Source organism: Schistocerca nitens, chromosome 4 (genome assembly GCF_023898315.1).
Source record: "Schistocerca nitens isolate TAMUIC-IGC-003100 chromosome 4, iqSchNite1.1, whole genome shotgun sequence".
Lineage (NCBI taxonomy): Eukaryota > Metazoa > Arthropoda > Insecta > Orthoptera > Acrididae > Schistocerca > Schistocerca nitens.
The window spans coordinates 986,649,640-986,671,389 of NC_064617.1; the positions used below are offsets into that span (position 1 = coordinate 986,649,640).

Here is a 21,750-nt window from a genome sequence, read left to right on the forward strand (position 1 = left end):
TCTCTAAAACAATGAACTGCAATGAAAATATAATTTATTAAATAAAATCATTTAAATGTTTTTTTTTCATTTTTGAAACAAATAATTTATAAATGCAAAAACATTTACACAAAATACGACAATTTTGTTTAACATTTTTTACTTCTTTAAAATGCATCATTATTCTTCAAACACACATCACTAATATATATGGAGCTCTTAAAATAGTATCACATACACACTGAAGAATGCATTCTCTCCCCCCCCCCCCCCCCCCCCCCCCCCCCTCTCTCTCTCTCTCTCTCTCTCTCTCTCTCTCTCTCTCTCTCTCTACCTGACACACACACACACACACACAATATGAACAATATCAAAACTATTTTGTTGCAATGGCAACAATGAGGACAATTGAGGATGCCATAATGTTCGCAACTGATATGTATTACTCTAGGATCACAGCATTAAATTAACTTATGTCAGAAGTGTGTACAGAAATGCCTTTAATTTCTGGACATATTTAAGACTCTTTCCAGGGACATTAAATGTTGAGATTACAAGAGAATAACTAATCTTGTCTTTTAATTTCACACTGACAAGTATATCCAAACAACATTCAATGTGTAAATAATTATACAGTCAACTTACACCACACAATCTTTCTTTCTTATACCATTCAATGTGTAAATAATTATACAGTCAACTTACACCACACAATCTTTCTTTCTTATACAATAGCACTTCACATATACTGAGAAAAAGTTAAATCCCCCCCCCCCCCCCCCCCCCCGTCTCAGCACATTAATGGCAGAGATTGGTGATATATGTTTAATATCAACAATTTCCTTCAACAGCAATCATTTATCTACCAAACACTATTAACAAAACAACAGTAATTCACATTACTCATAACATAAATACAGTAAAATGAGAATTACTTTTTGATAATTCTTTAACAGGTCCATAAAGTTTTTGATTAGTTCAACTAACAAAACTTCAGCATCCGCTTATTTACAAAATGTAATAATGAAGGGTGGAATCAATGAATATGTGATACTGGAGCTACGTAGTCGTCTATTAATTAAAAAAAGGTGATGTTATTCTGATCACACTGATTGGAGGCAGCACTTACTAACAACAATACTGAATACTCTACTTAGAGTACAATCTCTTATAAGTAAAGACTAGTGCCAGACTACATAATAACAATTAACTAATTGGTAATTTCAAATGAGGTCGTTTTGGTGGTGGTGTTGGTGGTGGAGTATTCCTGTCAGTTGGCTCAGGAATTCGAGGAGGCTGTAGGTAAACAAAAAGAAAAGAACATCAAAATTTTGCTAGCTCCAATCCAATTCAATCATGTATATGGAAATCCTATTTCACAAAGTTTTTACATACAACTATCATAATAATTCGTTTCTTGAAACCAATAAATCATTTTACTGACGATTTTATTTATGCTTTTCTTCTCTTGGTGCACTTCTGGTGAACTTTATTATGAAGCTTAAGTCATAAATGAAGAGAATTACTTCCACTTTACTGATTTGTGGAGGCAGGTCATTTACACATAGCAGTAACATACAAGTAGTAGTTATTTTCTGTATATGATTACTTGTATAAACTGATTAAATATCTTGTCGCAACTGTCCACTTTTCATTAGTTAGACATTAAGGATACTAGTTACTACCTGAATGTTCGACGTAATAAACTTTATGTTTCTCCAAAAGAACATTATGATTTGTGTTTTAAGTAGATAGCAGAAATTAATAACAATATGAATTCCTTTTTTTTATAGGGTAGCTAAACATTTCCATTGTTTATTTTTTCTTAAAAATACATTGTAAAAGTGATGCAGTGCGTACTTTATATGACAGGCTTTAAACTGTTTGTTTGAAAGATTACCAACCCCATGAGAGTTTTTCTTTATACATATTTAACTACTTTCTTAATTTCACATGAAGTTATTATACTGATGTAAAGCTGACTGGATCTTTGTAGTACTATGTGATGCTATAATTATTTTTATTTTGATCAGAATACACCATTTTCCTGCGTTGTTAAAGATGCTATTGTTATAAATGTTTGCTTTTGCATGTTACTATGGGCTGCTTGGCTATTTTCTTTAACAACTGAATTGTCCTCATGATTGACAGGCTTCCCAATTTCTGTTTGTACTAGGTCTCTTGTTGTTTTTACTGTACACTCAGGCTGATTAATTTTGTCTCATAACATTAGAATTTTGAACTTTTTGTAATTTTTTAAAAATTTGGCAGTAAATTTGTGATGTGAAGGCAGTCTGTGATTGTCTTATCCATTTTGTACCGGGTCTTTTATTGCAACATGGTGCTTTAACTTCCTTAATTATCCATGTCTTTAAGTTAAACACACAGGGGATCACACAAGGCATCCTCTGTGGGAGAAAAGGAAATGCCTTGTGACACACCACAAGCTTTAAAATATTATGTTATGATGAGTGGTAACAGTGCAGTATTATGTGATCACAGAACACTTTTGCACAAATTCAAGAGCAGAAATGAAAAGGTGGCAGACATAAAGTTTGAAATATACAATGGCTGTTTAGTGAAATAAATATATTACCCCAGCAATATTACAAATGATGCATTGTGAATAGAATCAAAATGTGGTTAGCAGGCAGTGAAAACTGGATAAGGAATTATCTGTCACAAGAACTGCAACTATAGTTGCAGAAACATCAAACAACACTGAGGACACCAATAACAGCTGTGGAGAGGTGACTCGTAATATCTGTGAGTAAGCAGCTGTGTGAAGAGTGTAACCATAACTGAGCAATAAAGGCCAAATGTGATGCAGAGGTGCATGAAGATGTATGTGCAAGAGGTCTCCAGATCAAAGTACGGGCAAGGTTCTGCCATACCAGAGTCAATGCATCAAGTAGAGAGAGCCACTAGAAGTAACATACAGCTAAATGATTTAAGTTATGGTTCAGAGCCACAGAGAGTGTGATGTTATAGACAAAGTAGTTTCAATAAAAGTTTTAATTGTAATCGAGTTTAAATTTTCTTTCACGTAGTGTACCCTTAAGTAAGGCTGAAGTAAGAAAGGGAAACCCTAAATTTATTGTATCTAATAAGGCACATTTTTGAGGATTGTAGCAAAAGGCCGAGGAACCTTTTAGAAATGGAAAAAAAGAATTGATTAAAAGCTTATTAAATTACTGAATGTATGTGTATAGAAAGGGAATGATATTGGCTGTATACCAAAACAGAAACGATTTATTAAACACAACAGAAAGACATGAAAAAGTACTGAAGTTAGTTGTTGATCAACTGAAAGATGAAAAAGACCAATTGGTGATATTGATACTGATTTGTCAAAAGATAGAAAAAGTTCCAAGACATGATGAACATTGATTCTAAAGTTGCATTTTTAGCAGAGAAAAGCCAGAGGGTTTTCATAGTATGCAAAGAGGAAACAGTCATAAGAATGACTGCATGTCGAGGAAAGTAAATCAACGCAAGACACAGTCCCTCACGAGAATTCCGAGGAAGGAGAAGGTAGAAGCCTATTTCCTACATGTTAAACTTGATGTAACATAAGAAAAAGTAGAAAAGAGAGCCATTAATATATATTTGTATCTAAATGTGAAAATGAAAAAATGATCAAAATGCAAATTTCACATACAAATGTGACTAGAGCCAAATTAACAGCATATAAAATTAGGACAATTTTTTTTTTCAATAAGTCAGTATTTGAAAGGAACCTAAGGTGGACATGACGCTGTACTCAGCTTCTTCAAGGAATATCATTTGATCTGGTGAGAGGATCGATAGGTTCTCTTTCCATAATTCGGTGGTTTGTAGGGAAAGTATTTGATGGAGATAAATGGGGAGGGTGCTGCAGTGGGCAGTGTAAAAGATTCATTTTGGCCTCTTGCAATGAACACTTCTTGTGGCTACTCACAAAGATCAAACAATGTAAACTCCATGTAGGAATATCAATAATGTAGGAGAAGATAGATTTCTACTTACCACAAAGATAACATGCTTAAGTTGCAGACAGGCACAATTGAAAGACACTTACATGTAATCTTTCAGCCACAGCCTTTGTCAGAAAAAGACAAACACCACCATTCATTCACACAAGCAAGCACGCCAGCAGCTCCGGCAAGAATGCCATCTGGCATTCTGGCCGTGCTGCTGGAGTTGGTGGCCATGTGTGCGTGTGGTGTGCTCACTCGAGTGAATGAGTGTTGCGTGTTTCTCTTATCCGACAAAGGCTGTGGCCAAAAACTTATGTGTAAGTGTCTTCTAATTGTGCCTGTCTGCTACTTAGCATGTTACCTTTACAGCAAGTACCAATCTACCATTACATTGTTAAGGAATAAAGCTCATTATCTGTTCTTCAACATAAGGTTGGAATTTACTGATGTTTATTCAAGTATACTGTGACAAAGCAAGTGGGATAATTTTAATTCCCCTCTTGTTTTGCCATCTGCCTCCTTAAATTTGTTTTGTTACTTGTAACTATTTACCATTAGCATAAGTGAATATCCCGCGTCCGGCCATCCTGATTTAGGTTTTCCGTGATTTCCCTAAATCGCTGCAGGCAATGCCGGGATGGTTCCTTTCAAAGGGCACGGCCGACTTCCTTCCCCGTCCTTCCCTAATCCGATGAGACCGATGACCTCGCTGTCTGGTCTCCTTCCCCCAACCAACCAACCAACCATAAGTGAATATTATCCGCATTTTCATAAAAGAGAACGATCGGCCCTCAGTTTTAAAGAATGTAACACCAGATCTTATTTTTTGTTTAGTTTTATGTATATAATTGATTTTCTAATTTATTTTGACTATTACTAGTTAGTATCTTTTATTATAGGTTGAAATCCGTAATTGTTTCGTAACTTAAATTGTATTGTTGGCATATAAACAAGTATAAATTCTGTAAAAATTGTAAACATTTGGAAGACAAAGTACTAGTAATCTTAAAGTATCTATTTAGCTCTATTCAAAACATGTTAGCAAAACCAGCCATCCATTAATTCCAAAGTAATTGACAGTTTTGTCAAAAGTATTGTACGCGTAACTATATTTGTTAATTTCATGATTTAAACAAACAATTCGCCACAAACCTCACAGTAGAAGAAACTGTTAAGAATATGCAATTTTTCGACGTATTCAGTTAATTGAGCGAGTTAAGTTTTAATTGTAATTTCTGCAAATTTAACTTTAAACAATGTGTAGTTTCAGCACCTATTAGTGTGATGATATATAAGGGCCCAATTTTTGGTCATGAGACAATCAGTCCACAGCCGAGTTTCTGACGAGTAACCTGTGCTGGTTAGAACAACAACAATGCTTCAAATTAACTGTGGAATAAGTGTTAAACAATTAGGCTGTGTGTAAAAACAGTGACGGTGTCTGCTCCATACGTACCTGATTATTCTTCAAGAACTGTGAACTTTGTGGTAAGTCTTCCCTGACTCGCAGCTGTGGGTGACTTTCCCAAAATCTACCCCTTTTTCTAGACCTCTTAAGCCCTTTTCCTTCACCCTTCTTCCTTCCCCTTCAACCCTTATGCCTGAAGAAGGAGCCACTGGCTCCGAAAGCTTGCCAATCTCAACAGTTTTAGGTGTCTGCTCTGCCATCACTTGGTGAGTGAGCTTTTTATATATCTGAATAAATAGTTTATCTAAAAACACAGATGATGTGACTTACCGAATGAAAGTGCTGGCAGGTCGATAGACACACAAACAAACACAAACATACACATGAAATTCAAGCTTTCGCAACAAACTGTTGCCTCATCAGGAAAGAGGGAAGGAGAGGGAAAGACGAAAGGATGTGGGTTTTAAGGGAGAGGGTAAGGAGTCATTCCAATCCTGGGAGTGGAAAGACTTACCTTAGGGGGAAAAAAGGACAGGTATACACTTGCGCGCGCACACACACATATCCATACCCCTTCTTTCCCCCTAAGGTAAGTCTTTCCGCTCCCAGGATTGGAATGACTCCTTACCCTCTCCCTTAAAACCCACATCCTTTCGTCTTTCCCTCTCCTTCCCTCTTTCCTGATGAGGCAACAGTTTGTTGGGAAAGCTTGAATTTCATGTGTATGTTTGTGTGTCTATCGACCTGCCAGCACTTTCGTTCAGTAAGTCACATCATCTGTGTTTTTAGATATATTTTTCCCACGTGGAATGTTTCCCTCTATTATATGAATAAATAGTTTTATCAATAATTCACTGTTTTCATGATTATGATGTAATTAACTTATAATAGTGGACTGTTAAATATATTTAAGCAGTATTTGGCAACTGACACATCACTCATCTATTTTTGCTAATCTATACAAAACTGTATGGTGGAAAGTTTCATTAAGAAATAGGGAGCTGCATTTGTCTTTAGTTGAGTGACTGTCTCCACATGAGCAAACAATGGTGCTGACACAGTTATAAAACACTTTAGCGAGCAGTAGGATAATGAAAAAAGAAAGAAAACCACACACACAGTTATGAGGGGTACAGGAAAACTCTCATATAAAGATGTTAATATTCAGATAGTTTACAAATACAGTAAAAGTGTTTCAAATGAAACAGTCAACTGAAGACACCTGAAGGCATCTGAGAGTATGCAAACACCAATTTGATATTATTTTGGCTGCCAATCCATCCACTAACATTAAGATTGAATTCAGATTATGTCTTAATCTTAGACAACTGTCTTGTCATAGTTTACTTTATTGCTAAAAAAGTGAAATTTGCATTATATTGTATGTTATCGCAATACACAGTCAGTATGTTTACCTCTGTGAAGTCTAATCAAATTTACAATTCTGAATAAACATAATATTATGGTATCCTGATTTGACCATTTCATAGTTACACAAGAAACAGCTACAAGATGATAGAACATGGGTTAAGACAGAGATTGGAAAACATCCAACAAATAGTTGACGACATTGGGTGCAAGTTCTACTCTGGGATGAATAGACTGGGGCAGGAGAGGAATTTGTGGTGAGTCACAGTAAGAGTATTAACGGAGGTATTAACAAAGAATCTTAGCTGTACCAATTCCAAATCAGAAGACCACCAGCTACCTGTTTCTTATTTAGCCTCAAATTAATGTATCCACCTGCAGGGACATCATCAGAAGAAAATAAACTAAAAGAATACTGATGTCTACTTGACAGCAACTCAAAGGTTATGACCACAGAGACATGATTCTCACAAGAGGTACCCCATGATACAACTTCACCAGGTACAAGTTACAGCACCATTATCATGGGTGAATAAGTGTGATATGGGTGAGTAAGTGTGATTACCATACAGAATAACTGCACAGAAAGAGCTGACACCACCTTTTGGAAAAGGACGGAATGCTACACACGGTAAAGATGGGGCGTTGATGTGCAGACAAGCACAACAACAAGACTGTTGCACATTGTAGCTTTTGGCCAAACCTTCTTCAGCAAAGAAGACACACACACATTATTCACACAAGCAAGCGCATCTCGCCCACACATGACCACTTTCATAGCAGCTCCGACCAGAATGTGACCAAACTGGAATGGGGCAGGGCAGGGGGGTAGCAGTGTACAGGTTGGGGAGAGGAGAGTACTGTAAGGTGGGACAGGCATGCAGGGACTCGAGACTACCAGGTGCAATGTCAGGAGATGGTGCATGTGTGTGTGTGTGTGGGGGGGGGGGGGGGGGAAGGAGAGGAGCAAAAAGGAGAGGAGCAGGGAAGGGGAAAGGATGGGCAGGTACACTGGCACAGGGTGAGAGAATGTGAAAAGGGAGGAAGTGATAGGACAAGGGGGCAGAATCCTTTGGGTGGAGGGTGTGGGGACAGTAGGTTACTGTAAGCTGGGGCCAGAATAATTTCAGGAGCAGAGAATTTGTTGTAAGGATTACTTCCATCTGCACAGTTCAGAAAATCTGGTGGTGGAGGGGAGGATCTGTGTGTCTCGTTAATGAAATAGCTACTGAAAACAAGTATGTGATATTCAGTTGGATGTTGTGCCACAGGGTGATCTTCTTTGCTCTTGGCCACAGTTTGGCAGTGTCTGTTCATCCTCCTCTACAGCTGTTTGGTAGTCATAGCCGTACGAAAAGCTGTGCAATGGCTGCAGCAGTGCTGGTATACAACATGGTTGCTTTCATAGGTGGCGCCACCTTTGAGGGGTAAGATAAGGCAGTGGCAGGACTGGGATACGAGGGGGTACCCCTTCTCTCCCTCCCCCCCCACCCCTTCCCAAAAATGGAATAACATTGCTGTGGGTGGAGCTTGTGTAGTATGCATTTCAGCCACTAGGCTTGTATACCGCAACTCATTGTCTGTTCAGTGCCACCTGAGTTGTCAACCTGGCTTGTTCTGTTCCTCTGTAGTGACTGTTTTTGCTAGCACTGTTTCGTTCTTGTTTGGTTTTTTGTAGTGGTTATTTCCATGCATGAAAAGGGGCATGAAAGGACACTCATTTGACAATACTGAAGAAGTCAAGAAAAAATCAAGGGAGGAGCTGGAAGCCATTTCTAAAGATGACTATAAAAAATGTTTTGAATAATGGAAGCCCAATTGGGACAAATGCATTAGCTGTAATGGAGAGTATTTTGAAGGGGATAAGGTTGTTTTTTAAACAATTTTAAAAGATATTTTAAAAATAATTTTTTGGGAAGGAGGGACACTCTAGTAGGATGTGCTGAACGGGTGGATTGGTCTGGTCTTGAACCTGGGTCTTCCACAGGGATATGATCCCTGTGGCAAGGAGATGGGATTGGGAGTACATAAGGATGGATTAGGACGTTGTGTAGGCAATGGAACCCCACTTTAGGAGGGGTAGGAAGGATCTTCATTTCAGGGCAAGATGACAAATAATCAAAGTCCTGATGAAGGAAGTGGTTCAGTTTTTCCAGTCCGGAGTGGTATTGGGTGATGAAGGAGGCAATCTTTTATAACTGGCTGTTGTGGGTGCTGGGAGAATTGGGGGTATGTGGGGAAATGGAACTAGAAATCTGTTTGTGGATTAGGTTCATGCGATAGTACCCATCTGTGAGGGTCTTTGTGAGACGTTCAGCATACTAGTCAAAAAATTTCTTGTCACTGGCAATACACCATCCTTGTGTGGTCAGGCTATATGTAAGAGATTTATTGATGTGGAAGGAGGTAATGTTAATGGTTGGTGTGTTTAATATGAACATAGGTGTGGATGGAGCCATCAGAGAGGAGGAGGTCAACATCTAGGAAGGTGGCTTGCTGGATTGAGAAGGACCAAGTGAAGAGGATGGGAGAGAAGGTGTTGTGGTTGTGATGGAATTAGGATAGGGCATCTTGGCCCCGAGCCCAGATCATGAAGATATCATCAATGAAACTGAACCAGACAAAGGTTTCCTCTAGATGGCCCCCAAACAGGTTGGCATAGGAGTGTGGATTGCAGGTGCCCATGGCTGTGCCAAATAATTGTTTGTATACCTTCCCTTCAAAGAGAAGTATTTGTGTGTTAGGGTAAAGTTAGTTAGGCAAATGAACAATGAGGTAGTGGGTGTGGAGTCTGAAGGATGTTGGGAAACATACTGTTCAATTGTGGCAACACCGTGGGCATGAGGGATGTTGGTGTATAGGGAAGTGGCATCTAGAGTGACTAGGAGATAAAGGGGTGAGGATGGCGAAGAGTCTGTGAAGGAAGTGGTTGGTATAGCTGATGTGGAAGGGTAGATCATGAAAATTTGCTGGAGTTGTTGATCAATGAGGTCTGAAATACTTTCAGTTGGGGCACAATAACCAGCTACAATGGGGCACCCAAGACTGTTGGGTTTGTGAATTTTTAGGGAAGTTTGTGGAAGGTAGGTGTGCAGGATCTCGTAGGGGTGAGGAGGGAAATAGATGCAGGGGAGAGGTTTTGGAGGAAGAGCCTAAGGCTTTAAGCGGGGCTTTTATTATTTGCTACCATGCCCTGAAATGAGGGCCATCCTACCCAAGATTCTTCCCACCCCTTCTAAAGTAATGTTCCATCACCCACCCATCCTCCACAACACCCTAATCCATCCCTATGTCGCTATCAACTCAAACTGCTTGCCACAGGTGTCATATCCATGCAGACGACCCAGCTGCAAGGGCTGCCTTATCCACCTAACCAGCACTTCCTATTCCAGTCTTGTCACTGGCTTATCTTACCCCATCAATGGCTGGGCCACCTATGAAAGCAACCATATTATATACCAGCTCTGGTACAACCACTGCACAGCTTTTTATATTGCTATGAATACCAACCAGCAGTCCACCGGGATAAATGGCCACCGCCAAACTGTGGCCAGGAGCAAAGTAGATTACCCTATGGCACAACATGCAGCTGAACATCACATACTTGATTTCAGTGGCTACTTCACTACCTGAGCCATATGGATCCTCTCCTTCACCATGAACATTTATGAACTGTGAAGGTGGGAGTTATCCTAGTAACATATTCTCTGCTCCTGAAGTAACCTGGACTTCAATCTATAGTAACCTACTGTCCCCACACCACCACCAAATGGTTTCTGCCCTCTCCTCTTCTTTTCTGCTCCTCTTTTTCTCCCCTCACATCCCATGTCCTGACACTGCATCAGCAGTATGTAGTTCTTGCACACCCCACAAGACAGAACTCTTCTCTCCTGCCATCAGCAACCCTCCGATCCCACCCCCTTCCCTGCCCTACTCCATACTGCTATTCAGGTGTCAATTTCATTCCAGTGGGAGTTGCCAGTGGAAACAGTCACGTGTGTGTGACATGTGCTTGGTTGTGTGAATGTGTATTTGTTCTCCTTGCTGAAGAAAGCTTTGGCCGAAAGCTATAACCTGTAACAGTCTTTTTTTGTGCCTGTTGTGGTGTGTAGGCATCTATCCTTTTCCTGATATTGTTGAAATTCCAATCTGGAGTTTCCACTGCTTGTCTTTATCTAAATATTGATATGTTAAAGGTGCCTGATCAAAAGAAACAAGCAAATAAGTTGATTATCTGTGTGTGAGTAAGAGAATTATCAGACATTTAAACCAAAATGGCCAGCCCATCATTTTAAACACGTCTCTTCTGAATACCATCCCAAGGAATGCAGCATCTCACTTAGCAAACAGTGAAACATCTCACTTAGCAAACAGTGAAACAACGTAAGTATTTAGTCTCCAAAGCAACTTGAGACCGGAGAGAACACAAAGCAAAATATACACTGCTTCATATGAAAGCGGATCAAATATAAGCAGGATTTTATTTTTTATTTAAATTCATTTATAGAAAAACTCAAGGCAATTATAATGTATTTTTCCACATAGTCTCCTGCTTTGGAAATGCGTTTGTCCCAGTGTATGGGCAGCTTTTTGATGTCCTCATCATAAAAAGAGCTGGGTAGTGTCACCAGCCAGATGGGCACGAAGTCTTCCACACTCAAATCATCTTCAAATCGTCGCCCTCCTAGAGCTTCTTTACGTGGTCCGAATAAACGGAAATCGCAGGGTGATAAGTCTGGGCGGTAAGGATGATAATCAAGTGTAGTCCAGTGCATTTCCTGTAGCTTGGAGATAAAGCTGCAGTATGGGGTCACATATTGTCATGAAGGATGACCTGTCAAATCAATTGGTCTTCTCATTTGCAGCGATATATAACTCTTGCCTTGTTCAACAGTTCACAGTATTAAGCAGAATTGATTGTGCATCACTCATGCAAAAAATCAATCAGCAGTATGCCTTGCTGATCAAAAAAAAATGGTTGAAAGAACCTTGTCAGCTGACAGTCGAGTCTTGGCTTTCACTGCTGCTGCCTCCCCTTTCCTCCGCCATTCCTTACTGGCTTGTTTGGATTATGGAGTGTAGTGGTGAACCCATGTTTCGTCACAGGTGACGATTCGACTCAAAAATGTGGCACCTTCTTCCGCAAACCTTGCTTTAAGCCTCTGACAGACCTCCAAATGTCTCAACTTCAGATTTTCAGTCAAACATTTAGGGACCCAACTGGAAAACACTTTACTGAACCGTAGGTCATTTACGGTGATTGCTTGACGGCTCCCTTAACTGATTCCAACTTTTTGTGCAATTTCTGATACTATAGCCCATCGATTGTTGTCAATAATGTCTTTAACAGCATGGATGTATTTGTCTGTAATGCTGGTCTGAGGACAGCGTACGTGTTGCTGATTTTCCACACATTCTTGTCCTTTCTTGAACTTTTTATGGCAGGCAAACACACACATCCTTGATCGTGTTTTCTCACCAAACTGTGCAAACAATATTTGGCAAATTTACGCCACTGTAACTCCTTCATGAGCAAGAAATTTGATAATTATGTGTTGCGCAATGGAGGGGTGCACCTGTTGCCCAGACATCATGAGCGTTGCTGACGAAATGGCAGGAAATATCTAACAGCACACTCTCCTCATTTCTAATGGTCCCGCCTAAGTGTAGCACAAGCGCGGGGCCAGTCCTACCAACTGTTGATGTTCAGAAACACAAATCCTGTTTACATTTGATTCCCCCTCATATTGGAATAAAATGTTAATGTTTTAAATCAATTTGTTAATTTACAATGTCATCAGCACCTTGTTTGAATGTTTGTAGATTTCTATCTCTTCACATACATTCATCATTAAACCTTTAGGTAATATGTGTAAAATTTTTATTGTTAACTCCATTCATTCCGCGTTGTGGTTATCATTCTTTAAGTGGTTGAAGAATGTATACAGACTATTTTTGCTAGTTCTCATGTGCTCTCAGTATCTGGATAGTTTTATGTCCTTGTGAAGTTTTGGTTATGTAGGTGTAGATCTTCTGTATACATGCATTACTATGTTTGGGTTGAAACCATTTTGTTGTGCTACATATCATAATGTTTCAAGTTATTTTTGTGTGGCAACTTGGTTTAGTGGTAAATTTGTATTCTGTTGACTGTACCTTGGAAGTATGCAGGCCTGTGTGCCTTTGGGTGGCATGAAATAGCATGTATGATGCCGTTAATTGTTGTGTGCTTTTTGTAAATTTCAAAAATGTGTGAATTATCGTTGTTAGGATTTTTAGGTCTAGGAAATTAATTGATTTGCTCATTTCTGTTTCCATTATGAAGTGCATTTTAGTATGTAGTTTATTTAGTGCTTCATGGATATGTTTGATTTAAAGTTCATCTCCACCTATAAGGACAAGTGTGTCATCCACATATCTAAAATAATAGATAATTTTCTTGTTTAGGGAATTTGCGGGAGCAAAAACTTTTTCTTCTAATGTATTCAAGAAAATATCTGCCCAGGTCCCAGAAATACTGTAACTCATGGCTACACTGTCTAATTAGGAGTATGTATTCAAAATAATTTTGCACTGTATTGAGTAGGCCTATTATTTCTAGCATGCCTGTGACTGAAATTTTTCAATATTGTGAGAGGTTATTCTTCATGACTGTAATTACCTCTTGGCCTGGTATAAAAGGTCTGTTCAAAGAATTCAGGAACCCTGTCCACAAAATTTTTCCTATGCTTACCTTTGCTTATTGTGCATGGTCTCCTTTGAAATAGTCTCCTCGACAACTAATTCATCGCTCTGTTTCCACTTCCAGAATCAGTCTTGGTATGTCTCTTGCTGGATCGTGTGAAGTGCTGTCTGCCAACTTTCTTTTATCTCATGTATCATTGCAAATCTTCATCCTTTCAATGGGGTTCTCATTCTCATCTGTGCATTCCGAAAGCTCTTCACAGACTGTGAGGCGAAGGTCTTTCTGGCCTTGACTCATGAGCCGTGGGATGAACTTCGCAGCAACACGATGAATTCCGAGATGCTGTGTCAGGATTTCATGACATGACCCAACTGAAACGTTACCATAACATTCTTCTGCAATCTCGATTGGCACATACAGTTTTGTTGACATTCCTGACATGAGCGTTGTCGGTAGACATCAAAGGGTGTCCTGCATGAGGATCATCTTTAACTTCTTCCTGGACATTCTTAAACTGTGCGAACCATTCATAACACTGAGTATGGCTTAAGCACTCATTACCATAGGCTTCCTGCATCTTTTGGTGTGTCTCTGAGAAGATTTTATTGAGTTTCAAGCAAAATTTAATGCAGACACACTGCTCCTCTAACTATGCCATCCTGAAATTTACAAACTCGTGGACACAATATTTTATTCAATACAACACCGAACAATAACTAACAGATGCACAACAATGACACTTCTGATAGTTACACATTAAACACAGGCTTATGCAGGGATTCCAACTGCATTTCGCTCCAACACACCATTGGCACAAAATTACGAATGTTCCAAATTTTTTGAACAGACCTTATATTTGTATACAGACTGGTAATATCAAAGGGTACTAGTTTGCCATTAGCTGGAATTCTAGTGTCCTTTATTTTTTGTGCTAGTAGATGAGAGTTTTTTTACATTGAATTTGGTATTGAATGTATATAATTTTTAGAGTAACATGTTCAGTTTCTTGCTGATAACGTAAGTGGGACTGTCAATACTGTTAACCACTGGCCGAGTTAGAATAAAGGTCATTGAAGTTTTGGTTGCCTATGTAGTTGTAGTATCCTCGAGTTAATTACAATACTTTGTCTTTTTCAAAATCTGTAAGTATATTGTTGCAACTTTTTATTAACTTTTTTTGTCTTTGATGCGTATTTGTTAGTAGGATCTCTAGGAATTTGATTTATGTTAGTTGTGAAAAGTCTTGTACTTTATTTATATAATCATTTTGATTGATTATAACGATGCTAGTGCCCTTGCCTGCCTCAAATTGCTATCGCTTGGTTTTCATTTGACTGTCCTTTATATACATAGACATTATTGTGTGACACTATAAGACAAAAATACTTCACCTACATCCCAAGAACTGACTGTGTTTACACTTAAATAGCTATTTATGTACTTCTAATGAACATCAAACGTTGGCAGTACTCAAATAATACATAACTGAAAACCTCTGTAAGTACAATCTCAACAGCAGGGGAACAGTTACTTCTCTTCCAATGAGTAAGAAGTGCTCTTCTTGTATGTTAAATGATGTTGAACTATTCTTGGTTAAATGGAGGTACCGATCTAATTATAGAGTAAAAAAAAAAAAAAAAAAACCGAAATGGCCCTGCATTCCAAAAATACTACCAAATGTATAAAAACACATATAACAAATTTTATTAACAGCAAAAAGATCTCAAAATGATAAAATTATAGAAAAGGCAGAAAATAAAATAAAAACAGCCGGGAGAGTCACTAAACAGGATAAAAATAGAAAAAAAGACAAAACAGGTAAACATACAATCACAGTGCAATGGTACCAAAATACATGATCCCAAAAAAATTGCAGACTTTTTGCAAATCAATATTTCAGCAACATAGCTAGTAAGCTACAACACAAATTTGACAAATTATGTTCGAAACACAATGATGTTGTGACCCACCACTTCAGAAGAAATAAACAATGTTGTCTGGAATCCAAAAAATATAACCTCAGCAGGTATAGAAGAAGTGCCAGTGTGCTTGCTGAAGGACTGTATAGACAGTATTGGAGATCCTTTAGCGCACATTATAAATGAATCATTCACCACAAGTTGCTTCCCAGAGGCATTAAAGCACGCAAAGTTCCTGCCCCTAGATACAAAACGAGACCCCAAAAATATAGAAAATTATAGGCCCATCATTTTCAAAAGTAATGGAAACCATAATGAAAATTAGCCTCATGGGGTATCTAACAAAGTATAATCTTCTGTGTAAAGAACAGTTTGGGTTCAGGTGTGGTAAAAGCACACAATCAGCTGTAGCTCATTTTACAAATGTTGTTCTGAAAGCACTAGATAAAGGAGATCATACAACAGGCATCTCCCTTGACTTCAGCAATGACTGCAATACACTAGACCGCACAGTTCTGTTAAATAAACTGGAAGCTCCAGGTATGAGGGGGGTATCAAATAACTGGTTTTGTTCATATCTAAAAAAACAGAGTGCAATGGTTAGAGATCTCTCAAACAAACTCCAAGCATACCATAAAACACCTTTCTGACCCAGAATACATTAATATTGGGACTCCCCCAAGGAAGTGTGCTTGACCCAATACTCTTCTCTTGATATACATCAATGATTTTTCCACAGAGTGTTAAACACGGTGAAACAGTATTGTTTGCTGGTGACAGTAAAATTCTAATCAGTGAAACATCACGAGGTGTACTACAGGACAAAGCTGAAGAAACACTCTTGCATGCATGTAAATGGGTAGGCAATAACAAATTAACTTTATATGTAAAAAGTATTAGTTTCCACATAAGCAGAAAAGTAAAAAACAATTCTTTAAAAGATGAATTCACAGAATGTGTATCACAAACAAAACTTCTAGAGATGCACGCTGAGCCATGATATCTTGGGAACCACGGATGAAGGGTATCAGACGGATGCCATATTCCTTGACTTCCAGAAAGCATTTGATTCGGTGCCCCACTGCAGACTCCTAACTAAGGTACGAGCATATGGGATTGGTTCCCAAATATGTGAGTAGCTCGAAGACTTCTTAAGTAATAGAACCCACTACGTTGTCCTCGATGGTGAGTGTTCATCGGAGGTGAGGGTATAATCTGGAGTGCCCCAGGGAAGTGTGGTAGACCCGCTGTTGTTTTCTATCTACATAAATGATCTTTTGGATAGGGTGGATAGAAATGTGCAACTGTTTGCTGATGATGCTGTGGTGTACGGGAAGGTGTCATTGTTGAGTGACTGTAGGAGGATACAAGATGACTTGGACAGGATTTGTGATTGCTGTAAACAATGGCCGCTAACTCTAAATATAGATAAATGTAAATTAATGCAGATGAATAGAAAAAAGAATCCCGTAATGTCTGAATACTCCATTAGTAGTGAAGCGCTAGACACAGTCACGCCGATTAAATATTTGGGCGTAACATTGCAGAGCGATATGAACTGGGACAAGCATGTAATGGCAATTGTGGGGAAGGTGGATGGTCGTCTTCGGTTCATTGGTAGAATTTTGGGAAAATGTGGTTCATCTGTAAAGGAGACCACTTATACAACACTAATATGACCTATTCTTGAGTACTGCTCAAGCGTTTGGGATCCTTATCAGGTTGGATTGAGGGAGGACATAGAAGCAATTCAGAGGTGATCTGCTAGATTTGTTACTGGTAGGTTTGATCATCATGCAAGTGTTACGGAAATGCTTCAGGAACTCGGGTGGGAGTCTCTGGAGGAAAGGAGGCGTTCTTTTCGTGAATCGCTACTGAGGAAATTTAGAGAACCAGAGCATTTGAGGCTGACTGCAGTACAATTTTACTGCCGCCAACTTACATTTCGCGGAAAGACCACAAAGATAAGATAAGAGAGATCAGGGCTCGTACAGAGGCATATAGGCAGTCATTTTTCCCTTGTTCTGTTTGGGAGTGGAACCGGGAGAGAAGATGCTTGTTGTGGTACGAGGTACCCTCTGTCACGCACCGTATTGTGGACTGCGGAGTATGTATGTAGATGTAGACTAAAATGGATCGAGCATGTTACTGCCCTTGGGAAATGAATAGCTTCAGCATGCTTTGCACTTAGAATAGCTCATGCACCAGAACAACATATTTTGCATATGTTCATAGTGTGATGAGTTATGGGATAATGTTCTGGGGAACAAATGAGCAGAACATACAAACAATATTTAAGCTATAAAAAAAGGACTGTACACTGCACTGAGTTGTTTAAAGCTATGGGAATCTTGACCGTTCCATGTGAGTACATTTTTCAAACAGTGATCCACACTAAAAAAAGACATAGATCAGAACCCCACGAACAGGTCTCTACACGAACATGGAACCAGATCCAGCTACCATTTGCATCTCATCAGTTGTAGAATTTTGGAACACTTATAATGTTCAAGTATAATGACTTTTCTGGAGACTAGAAATCTACTCTGTAGGAATCAGCATGGGTTTTGAAAAAAATGATTGTGTGAAACCCAACTCATGCTATTCGTCCATGCTATTCGAATTGATGTTCAAGCGGGTCATAGATACGTTATGTTGGGGACAGATCTGAGGATTTTGTTGACCACCGGAATACCTCAGCATCACTTAGACAGCTTATAGACACACGCGTCATGTCTGGACGAGTACTGTCTCGTTGATAAATTGCACCACGGTACTGTCACATGGGAGGCAACATACGGGGACGCAGGATGTCTGTGACGTACTGCTGTGCAGTCAGAATTCCATCACCTACTACCAGTCGCGATCTGAAGGCATACCCGATTGCTCCCCACATCACGATGCCAGGAGTAATACAGCTGTGCCTCTCCAAACATTCTAAGAATGGAATTTCTTCCCATGTTGTCGCGCGGGGTAGCCGCGTGGTCTAGGGGAGCCATGCCACGGTTCGTGCTGCTACCCCCCCCCCCACCCCCCCTCCCCACCCCCGAGATTCGAGTCCCCTCTCGGGCTTTGGTGTGTGTGTTGTCCTTAGCGTAAGTTAGTTTCAATTAGAGTAAGACCAAGGACTGAATACCTTAGGAAGGTTAAAATGGATGAGGATTGCAGTAAAGCAGAAATTATTCAGAGATGACGAGACTCAGACTGAATAACGTAGGACTGCTGTGCCAACCCAACTACTGAGTGAAGACTTCAACAACAGCAAGTGACATATGTTACTTTATTTACTTTCAGATATCTTGACCACACTTTTTATTATTTCCAAAATCGTCTTACGCATTTCGACATTCCGTCATTTTCAAAGGCTATAAAATGCAACACGAAATGTATGGAAAAGGGAGCAGGTCATCCCTGTTTTCAAGAAGGGACGTCGAACAGATGTGCAAACTATAGACCTATATCTCTAACGTCGATCAGTTGTAGAATTTTGGAACACGTATTATGTTCGAGTATAATGACTTTTCTGGAGACTATAAATCTACTCTGTAGGAATCAGCATGGGTTTCGAAAAAGACGGTCGTGTGAAACCCAGCTTGCGCTATTCGTCCACGAGACTCAGAGGGCCATAGACACGGGTTCCCAGGTAGATGCCGTGTTTCTTGATTTCCGCAAGGCGTTTGATACAGTTCCCCACAGTCATTTAATGGACAAAGTAAGAGCATATGGACTATCAGACCAATTGTGTCATTGGATTGAAGAGTTCCTAGATAAGTATCTCATTCTCAATGGAGAGAAGTCTTCCAAAGTAAGAGTGATTTCAGATGTGCCGCAGGTGAGTGTTGTAGGACCGTTGCTATTCACAATATATATAAATGACCTTGTGGATAACATCAGAAGTTCACTGAGGCTTTTGCGGATGATGCTGTAGTATATCGAGAAGTTGTAACAATGGAAAATTGTACTGAAATGCAGGAGGATCTGCAACGAGCTGACACATGGTGCAAGAAATGGCAATTGAATCTCAATGTAGACAAGTGTAATGTGCTGCGAATACATAGAAAGAAAGATCCTTTATCATTTAGCTACAATATAGGTCAGCAACTGGAAGCAGTTAATTCCATAAATTATCTGGGAACAGGCATTAGGAGTGATTTAAAATGGAATGACCATATAAAATTAATCGTCAGTAAAGCAGATGCAAGACTGAGATTCATTGGAAGAATCCTAAGGAAATGCAGTCCAAAAACAAAGGAATTAGGTTACAGTACACTAGTTCGCCCACTGCTTGAATACTGCTCACCGGTGTGGGATCCGTACCAGATAGGGTTGATAGAAGAGAGAGAGAAGATCCAATGGAGAGCAGCATGCTTCGTTACAGGATCATTTAGTAATTGCAAAAGCATTACGGAGATGATAGATAAACTCCAGTGGGAGAGACTGCAAGAGAGATGCTCAGTAACTCGGTACAGGCTTTTGTTGAAGTTTCGAGAACACCGAGGAGTCAAGCAGTATATTGCTCCCTCCTACATATATCTCATGAAGTGATCATGAGGATAAAATCAGAGGCATACTGACAATCTTTCTTTCCACAAACAATACGAGACTGGAATAGAAGGGAGAACCGATAGAGGTACTCGAGGTACCCTCTGCCACATACCATCAGGTGGCTTGTGGAGTATGGATGTAGATGTAGATGTCAATAGGGGAAAAAAAACCAAAATAGTGTGCTATATAATGGAACTGAACTGTGCAATTAACTATCTCAAGAGATCAAAGACAAAATTGAAATACATGCCTTCAGGAATACCTTAAAAATTATTTGTTAGGAAAGTGTTTTTATACCATAAAGGATTGTCTAAAATGATGTTAAATTTTGTTGACAATTACACTAATGATTAATAACTGCAATTAAGAGGCATTTTACAATATGTTCAATAGAACAGTGAAATGCAATGTCCAAATGGGTAACTCAGTAAGGCAAGAAATGTATGTATCTATTTATGTGTGTAATTGTGCACATTTATGTATCTCTATGCCTGTATTTTATTTATTTATGTGTTGACAACATCCGTACAGTTTACAATGTCTACAGATGGATAAACAAATAAATGACTTCATGGCCATAGCACCAACTGAATAGTCATGTCATTTAGACTCTTCCATAAATTAAACAGGCTAAGAAGTTCTAATGAAGCCATTTCTGACCAATTTATTGATACATATTATTATTCATGGTGTTTTAATAAGCTGAAAGGCAATATTTGACTAAATTTTCTTTTTGATCAATTACAACCCATTAATCACTGTCCAAGTTATATGTGGAGAATTTCTTTGTTCTATTTATTTGTAATTTGAAAATGTGCCCAGTCATTTAGCAGGTAAGGTAGAGTAGTGTAGAATCAGATTTCAAAGAGTACAAGTTATTTAATTTGCTAAAATAAAAATTAAACAACACTGACAAAGGTGTTAGAAAACATACAACAAAATAAAAGGTACCAATCATTCTAGATTCCAAAACCTTTGATTCTAAAATGAAAGAAAATTGCAAAAGGAAATATGATTATTTATGAACTATATAAGTAGGGAGCCAGACAGCAAAGCAGATTAAAAAGCATGAATAATTTAATTCCAGCAAGAAAACTTTAATAAGATGCAAGAAGCAGTCAGCAAGTCAGAAAAAGGGAAGTACAAACTTGAAATAGCAGCATCAATGAAACAATAATGAGTAGTTATGGGTAGCATTGGTGAAACAAATAAGGGCAGTGACAAAGAAGAAAAGAAGAAGAAGCAAACAGTTGAGAGGAAGTCACAGGAAAGAAAAGATATGAAACAAATTGTCTGTGGCCATCCATTCTGAGTGAAAACTTGATGTCTAAATTAATTTTTGTCATTAGTGGCAGCAGACTATGTGGTAAATGAGACGGACTCTTTGCCATAAGGACACTTGATCTACCGACATCCTGTTGTTAAATGTTTTGTAAAACATAACAGCAAGTATTTGTGTATCTGTTTCACCAATGACATAATCTAGATCCACCACCCCTCAATTAGTGCTTTTGAATCCTCGAGCTAAACACTAACTCTCCATCATGTTTTCGTTAATGCCAGTTTCCTCTTCTCTGATTTTCATTCCACAAAATTTCTTCCTTCCTTTCCAAACTTGCATACCACATTGTTGTTCTCACTAACTGCTTCTATTCCTACTCTTATTACCTCATCTGATGCTTGTGTAGAATTACTCTTTCCTTCTAATTACCTTTTGTCTTTGTTTCTGTCTTAATGTCTTTCTCAAATTATCACATAATACTCTCTCATTTGCAATAATATTAATATTTTATTTCTTTCATATTTACTACATTTTCAAGTAGCTCTCATCTTTAAGCTGAAAAATATCACAACATAAGAGAATTTTGGATTTTGAATGTTGTCTGT

The 21,750-nt window shown here is 38.8% G+C and overlaps 1 protein-coding gene across 1 annotated transcript in view; it reads right to left on the bottom strand.

Annotated features, from left to right (window-relative positions):
• Positions 1–795: 795 nt before the first annotated feature.
• Positions 796–21,750, bottom strand: part of LOC126253699 (dedicator of cytokinesis protein 1) — a 443,179-nt gene continuing 422,224 nt past the window's right edge. The window contains exon 35 of the mRNA XM_049955225.1: positions 796–1,275. Coding sequence (XP_049811182.1) covers positions 1,186–1,275 — 90 coding nt within the window. The 3' untranslated portion in view covers positions 796–1,185. The remainder of the gene's footprint in view (positions 1,276–21,750) is intronic.